The sequence below is a fragment of the Wolffia australiana genome, chromosome 18 (genome assembly GCF_029677425.1).
Source record: "Wolffia australiana isolate 7733 chromosome 18, ASM2967742v1".
NCBI classification, from domain to species: Eukaryota; Viridiplantae; Streptophyta; class Magnoliopsida; order Alismatales; family Araceae; genus Wolffia; species Wolffia australiana.
This window is the reverse complement of record NC_135852.1, coordinates 10287093-10294786: the sequence shown is the minus strand read 5'-3', so window position 1 is coordinate 10294786 and position 7694 is coordinate 10287093. Positions and strand designations below refer to the sequence as shown.

Here is a 7694-nt window from a genome sequence, read left to right as displayed (position 1 = left end):
ATATCAATATTCTTAACTCGAAATTGTAGCCCCAAAGAATTTTCTGACTTTGCCATGCATAAATCTCCATCAAACATGTATAGGAACAAAACTAATGTGCGTCTTCATAATATATAAAACAATAATCATTCGTAGAATGATTATTCTTTTCGTGAACCTACGAAGAAAAGGAAATATCAACCGGGAAATATGGTGATATATCCGGGCGAAAATAGAAGAAGGTAACTTAGGAGAAAATGAGGTAAATAAGGTAAGTGAGAGCCGTGTCCCTGAACATGATCCATAGATTGATAGATACGAGAAGATGTTTATATGATTATACATACACGATATTTAAGTGGGCTATTTCATTACATATTTAAACTGGGTTCATGGTTCAGGTGAGCTCAGGCTGCTTCGGCGAAGCCGACTCTCAGGTTGCCGTAATCGAATACGGTGTGGTATGCTCCCATGAACACATCACCCAAGATCCTGGATATGAGAATCAACAGTCATGAAAGTATTCTTACCAGATCATGTTGAAATAAATACATGTGCGTAAATAATACTATTTCATTTTTTTTTTGAACAAGAAAAAAATGAAATAATTTTAGATAGTCAAAAGAGACATTCTGAAGAGAATTAAGAAGAAAATTATATTAATTTCGGGTGATTAATTACCAGAGAGGGCCGCGCGGTGGAGGAACGTCCAGAGCTGTAAATCCGCTGATACACTGGGCCGCAGCTCCCTCGCCAATTTTAAGGATGTACTGTTTCATCACAAGAAAAACTGAATTTTAGAATTTCAAGCGGGAAGAACGGGAAATAATTATGTATTTCTTTATTTACTGCTTTATTCACTTGATTCGAGCATAATTAATTTTGAGGATGATACAAAATTATGTTTGACAGTGGAGTGGTAAGATGGCGAAAAGCGAACATAGAAAAAGAGGGAAGGATGCCGGAGAAGATATTAGGCTAATTAAGCTGATTAGGCGGAAATAATGAGTAAAAATAATGCATTTCTTCATTTATTCACATGGTCCAAATTTAATTAATTTTGAGGATGATACAAAATTTATGTTCGACAATTGAGCGGTAAGATCCATAATTATTAGGCTAATTAAACAAATTAGGCGAGAAGGTGCAACGAGAACACAATTTTATTATTCAGATACTCCTTTGATTCAAGGATAAAAATTTTAATGGACTAAACAAAAAATTATTCAGAGCAATGAATTTGTATGATGATTATGCTATGCGAATACAGAAAAAGCAAGCAAGTGAGAGAAGAAACCAAGCTAAAAAAGCTAATGAGGTGGGAAGCATGGACAATAATTATGCATTACTTTAATTGTTCATTTGAAGATTATACAAGTTTATGTTGAACAATGGATGAGTATGATAACGAAGAGATGAGATCGACATGATACCTGCTCCGGTTTGAGAGAGAATTTCTTTCCCCCAATGGTGAAGGAAACACTGGGCATAGAACCAAGACTCGCACAGTCTACGGCGGATTCTCCCATTGGGCTGGGGAGTTTATCACAAAGCTGCACCAACGAAGCTCCAGAAAATTAGAAAAACAAGAAAAATTCTTTTCAGAAAAAAAGGGGGCATTTTTTTACCCGAAAAAAATTATTGATTATTTTTTACCTGGTTGACATAGTCCAAAACCCGCTCTTGAGTCAGGTTCTGCCTAAGTTGATTCTGCATCCAAACAACTGCCATCTCACAGAGAGAGCACGCCGGATCGCGCAAGTTCCCGGAAGATGTGGCTTCCTTTGGGGCATCAACCACCGTCTCGATGTCCATGCTGTTGGAAACAAACCAAAAAAGCTGTTAGAAAGCAGGGTTAAAATGCCACTCCCTACTTGAGTAAAATTGTAATAATCTATCTGATAGAATTCCACTGATTATCTTGGGTGTATTCCCTCGTTCACAGGGTAGTGGCTGCCTCCTCTATCTTTCCTCCAATGACAAAGTTAGATAGAAACCCTCATTCGGATTAGACCCCTGATACGATCGATCCCCATTTCCCCATGAATATTTCCCTTTTGATCCTCCCTTGAATGTTTCCTTTTAAATAGTAGTTGGTCTTCCTTTAGGAACTAGAGTTTTGCACGTCCCGTAGACGTTGTCGTCATGTGATGCTAATGTTGGTTGACCTTTTGCCAATGACGTCAATGTCAAAGGGAGTTAACGCCATCATCATCATTGTCAACTACGCAAGTTGATGTTGACATGGTTGTTAACAAAATTTAAACTAGAACTTTACTAAGCAGATGGCTAATGTGACGGGATTAACAACCATCTGAGCTAAAATTCGTCACTTAATAAAGTTCTAGTTAAAATTTTGTTACCACTAACCACAATAAAATTCGTCAATTTTGTCGTCAACCAGGGTTAACGATGTCGACAATGACCTTCATGAGTGCCGAACACTACTAGTAAGGTAAAATGACGGAAAACCCCCTAGAGAGAGAAAGGTAAGTGTTAACAATGGAACTGACCTCACGCCTCTGGTTCCATCAAAGGTGCATAGGCCAATCTGAGAGCATATTTTCTTTGGCTGCGTCTGCAAAAGAGAATGACATCCAACAGTTACCTTCCCACAAGCCCGGTGTTTTAAAAAATTGGTGTAGAATTATGAATTAAATAAAATAAATACCTCTGCAAGCAAAAGTTGCAAAATTGTTTCCCCGTACTGCTGAACCACTGCTTTGCACTGCTGACTCACAACTCCACTGGCTCCAATAGCATGATTAATCTCCGCAATGGTGGCCTGCATGAAAATTAATCAGAGTGGTCCTATAAGTCGGCGGAGGCCGAAATTTGAAAACAATTAAAAGAGAAATATTAACCATGCATGAAGGTAAAAGAATGTAAAGAAAGTTCCATTGAAATGAAAAATGTGAGATAATACAACAGATCATACCGTGGGACCCGCGAGCAAGGAAGTTCCTGAATCAGCGATTGCTGCACAGCCCTCCGAACAGACCCCTAATATTTTAAGAGGTAAATAAAAGTTAATGATTAAGGAAATATAGAAAAATAAAGAAATTTTTTTAAGCCATAAACAATTATTTAACAACCTGTGGATCGCCCATCAACAAAAACATCACCCATTTCAAACTGCAGAATACAGACTTGTGAGATATTATGAAGATTACAATTGGTAGATATGTTATTTGAGGAATACTTTAATGAGTACTCACCTGCCAATAGCCCTTCTGAGTGACAGGTACATATGTATGATTTCCTTTGTAGTGGTTAGGGTCAATGCCACCGAACACAAGTTCTCCACCCTCGTCGTCATCGGCATTCCGATTAAACCAGAATGAGAAAACAGGTTCCTTGACAAGACCCTGCTCAACCATGTTGTACCTGAAATGAAAATTGATTAATTTAGGCTTCAACTTTAGAAATAAATATACTATTCACATGATGAAAACATGGCAACTGCTCCTGGGAATGACATATTGGGTAGAAACAGAAAAAACAAAGGTCCGAGACTAAGACTGACTGATATGGTGGCAACCTTGTCAACCATAGAATCATATCCGCTAAATGAACACAATTGGATTGATAGATGATTAGGGCATTTCTGCAATTATTAACAATATAGGGTTCACATCCCTATATATGGGTAAGGAACTTAGGATGTCAAGTGAATTTTACTCTATAAATGGGTTTCGTCTCTTTTACTCTCTCATCTCTCCCCCGCTATCTATCTCTCCTTCAAACTAGAATATAACATGACATTCATACATTCGAATCATAGAGAGAGATGGTGAGAGGACGCGCACCATAGAGGGACGGCATTGCCCACAGAAATTTCTTGGAAACCAAGTCCCAGGATTCCATCAAATTTTGCCACCAAGAATGTCAGGCTGGATTCCTTGGTAGCTTCAATAAAAGTCTGCGCAAAAGATAATTAGATACAATCAGAGTACACAAGCAACCTACATGGGGGACGTTAATAAGAGTTATAAAAAATCAAATAAAAGCTCCCTCACCTGGCTTTTCACTACAAGATCGCCAACAGTAGTATCATCTTCACTAAAGAAGCCAGCTATTGCCCCAGTTCCATAACGAATTTCAGCAGGTTTACCTTCACAATAGAGTAAAATTTTGTTACTGAAGTACCAGAAATCAATAAACATCTAAGTCTAATCAAAAGTTTTCAAGATGATTTATCAGAAATGCAAGCAGTTTAGACTTAAAATGTGCACAGCAGAGATAGGTGTGGAAAATAAGATACTAATCATACTACGCATAAAAGGAAGGAATCAAAAAGGCACTAATCATCCTATGCATAAGATAGGTAGACGAAAACTTTCACGAGATTATACCATTTTTCCGGTAAGAGCTCGAGCGACTTGACTTGTACTTGGAGTGGAAAAAGCAAGCAACCTGACGCAAAGAGAAAATTGAAGTGTCAATTATACAGGCATCACGTACACTGAAAGCTCATCTGACAGGGAAAATTGGAGACTCGCCAATCGCCATCAACAAATACTAAATATTAATCATTACTGAATAAAAAAGTGATTCATTCTAGTTTCCACAACGAGCCTCACCGAGAGATAGCATTTGGAAGATGGGACCCAAAGATTGGAGCTACCGGTGTCAAAAATGACCGTGAACTTTTGTGGAGGCGTGCCAACTCCAATCTCCCCAAAGTACTGAGCATCCATGTAGTTCTTCAGGGATATTATATCTGTATCCGACCCCTCGAGGCCGTCACCCCTCTGGAATCCGAATTTACGCAGAGAAACCCGGCTCGAGTCGACGCCTTCAGTAGCCATCCGAATGGCGGATCTAGTGTCATGATCAAGCGGCCGCTTCTTCAAGTTAATCCTCAGGAGGCCATCCGCAGAGGTGATTGGTAGAAACGAGTAGCAAATGACGATCGACAGGATCAGAAATTGCCCTAACATCCGACATGAAAGCCCCATGGCGGGAGAAGCTGCGAGCATAAATCTAAGTTAAGAGGAATAATCCCCAAGTAAAATCGAAGTATTAAATCGAGTACGCCTAATTGACTAGCAGAATATTGTGAATCATAAAAATACTCCACAAAAAACACCAATAAACGCAACTAATTACAAGAAACGGCTCTACTACGCTAGATCACACGATCGGAGCAAAGTAGCTTCAAATGGAAATCAATTGACGAAGAACGAGTCGAGGCGTAAAAGCCAAAAAAATCATGCAAAATTAATATTAAAAAATCATATGATATTAACAAGTAGTTAAGAACAAAACAGATAGCTTGAAAGGCAAGGTGAATAAGAATCATTACAAGTAATGGAATAGTTTCGAAACGAGACATTCATTCAAACATCAAAAACTAAAGATCGCAACATCAGAAGATCGCAGCAAAATCTTCATATGGAGACCAATAGATGAGAAATGATTCGAGCGCAGAAACAAAAAAATAAAGATTAAAGTAATAGCCTAAAAATTTCAGAAGAAAGTAATTTCAGACCGCTAAGATCTCGTTAAGAACGAAATCGGAGTTAATTAAGGATCAGAACAAGTAATGGAATGGATTCAGAACGAAATATGGAGAAAGATCGGAAGATTATTCTACAAGGAGTGTTGTAAGATGCGCACCGGCGAGAGTTTCCGATCGGTCCAGAGCGGGGAAAACTCGCCGGAAGGCGAAAAACAGGCAAGAGCGAAGCCCGAGATCAGTTCCGAGATATTTTTTAAAGAAAACCTAAATTACGAAAAAGCTCAAAAAAGTCTTCTCTCATTCTCCTTTACCACGAATTGCAGCTTTTCTGCTTCATACCCTTTATGGGCAGGAAGTGAAGTTTCGTAAGAAGACGACTAGGACTAAGAGACAATTAGTATAGTTTTTGGTGTTTAACTCAGAAGTCTTATTTTTTAATACGCTTGTCGTCACGCCGGATAAATTTTCCGGATAAAGTAATAATAAAAAGAATCGTGGGGGTCCGAATAATATGCTTGTGTTGCCGTGTAAAACAGCCCGTCGCACCGCCTTGGAAGCGAAGCAATCGGTGACGTGGCGGGGGATGATAACGGCTGCTTTTGTGGGGCCCACCAACATGTAAACCGGCCCGTCTGGCCGACCGGCGGTTGCGCTAACCGACTACCATTCTTCCTGTTTTCTCTCTCTCTCTCTCTCTCTCTCCCCTTGTACTCTCTCTCTCTCTCTCTTCCCTTGTGCTTTCTCTCTCCTTGTACCCTCTCTCTCATTTCTCTCTCTCTTTCTCTCTCATTGCTCTCTCCTCTCTCATTGCTCTCTCCCCTCGTACTCTCTCTCTCTCCTTGCCCCCCCATCTCATTGCTCTCTTCCGTTGTACTCTCTCTCTCTCATTGCTCTCTCCTCTCTCATTGCTCTCTCCTCTCTCATTGCTCTCTCCTTGTACTCTCTCTCTCGTTGCCCCCTCTCTCTCTCATTGCTCTCTCTCCTTGTACTCTCTCTCTCTCTCATTGCTCTCTCTCTCCGTGTACTCTCTCTCATTTCTCTCTTTCTCCTGGCCTCTCTCTCTACATGCCCTCTCTCTTCTTATTCTCTCTCTCTCTCTCCTTGCCCTCTCTCTCTCTCTCTCTCTCTCTCTCTCTTTCTCCTTACCCTCTCTCTCTTTTTTATACTCTCTCTCTTCTTATACTCTCTCTTATTATACTCTTCTTGCCCTCTCTCTCCTTGCCCTCTCTCTCTCTCCTTGCCCTCTCTCTCTCTCTCTCTCTCTCTCTCTCTCTTTTCTTATACTCTCTCTCTCTTTCTCCTTTCCCTCTCTCTCTTTCTTATACTCTCTCTCCTTCCCCTCTCTCTTCTTATACTCTCTCTCCATGCCCTATCTCTCTTCTTATATTCTCTCTCCTTGCCCTATCTCTCTTCTTATATTCTCTCTCCTTGCCCTATCTCTCTTCTTATACTCTTCTCTCCTTGCCCTACCTCTCTTCTTATACTGTCTCCTTGCCCTCTCTCTTCTTATACTCTCTCTCTCTCTCTCTCTCTCTTCTACTCTCTCCCCTTGCCCTCTCTCTCTCTCTTATACTCTTTCTCCTTGCCCTCTCTCTCTCTCTCTTATACTCTCTCTCCTTGCCCTCTTTCTCTTCTTATACTCTCTCTCCTTGCCCTCTCTCTCTCTCTTATACTCTTTCTCCTTGCCCTCTCTCTCTTATACTCTCTCTCTCTCTCTCCTTGCCCTCTCTCTCTCTTATACTCTCTCTCTCTCTCTCCTTGCCCTCTCTCTCTCTCTCTTATACTCTCTCTCCTTGCCCGCTCTCTCTCTCTCTTATACTCTTTCTCCTTGCCCTCTCTCTCTCTCTCTCTCTCTCTCTTATACTCTCTCTCTCTCCTTGCCCTCTCTCTCTCTCTCTTATACTCTCGCTCCTTGCCCTCTCTCTCTCTTATACTCTTTCTCCTTGCCCTCTCTCTCTCTCTCTTATACTCTCTCTCTCTCTTGCCCTCTCTCTCTCCTTTCTCCCCCTCTCTCTCTCCTACTCTCTCTCTCTCCTTGCCCTCTCTCTTATTATTATTACTATTATTACGGCCAACCCTGTGGTTGTACCCATAGTCCGGTCCAACCGTGCCTTGGACGTCACCCAGGGGGATTTTATATATAAAGTGGAGTGTTTATCATTGTTTATAGGCGTGGAGCGAGCATAAATATTCCAGTTACACTCGGATCCCACTCGTCCGTGCCAATGTGCAGGAAAGGAAAACATACATA

General features: G+C 40.8%; 1 protein-coding gene across 1 annotated transcript; it reads right to left on the bottom strand.

The window, feature by feature from the left end:
• Nucleotides 1-266: 266 nt before the first annotated feature.
• On the bottom strand, nucleotides 267-5760 carry LOC144714788 (aspartic proteinase oryzasin-1-like). The gene is made up of 14 exons (XM_078589571.1): nucleotides 5602-5760; nucleotides 4563-4951; nucleotides 4335-4395; nucleotides 3999-4093; nucleotides 3789-3901; nucleotides 3198-3366; nucleotides 3075-3114; nucleotides 2918-2982; nucleotides 2651-2764; nucleotides 2493-2557; nucleotides 1636-1795; nucleotides 1413-1532; nucleotides 661-749; nucleotides 267-471 (listed from the first exon to the last, which is right to left on the bottom strand). Exons 2-14 carry the CDS (start codon nucleotides 4938-4940, stop codon nucleotides 387-389), a joined length of 1554 nt encoding a protein of 517 aa, XP_078445697.1. The 5' UTR covers nucleotides 4941-4951; nucleotides 5602-5760; the 3' UTR covers nucleotides 267-386.
• Between the last annotated feature and the right edge of the window lie 1934 nt (nucleotides 5761-7694).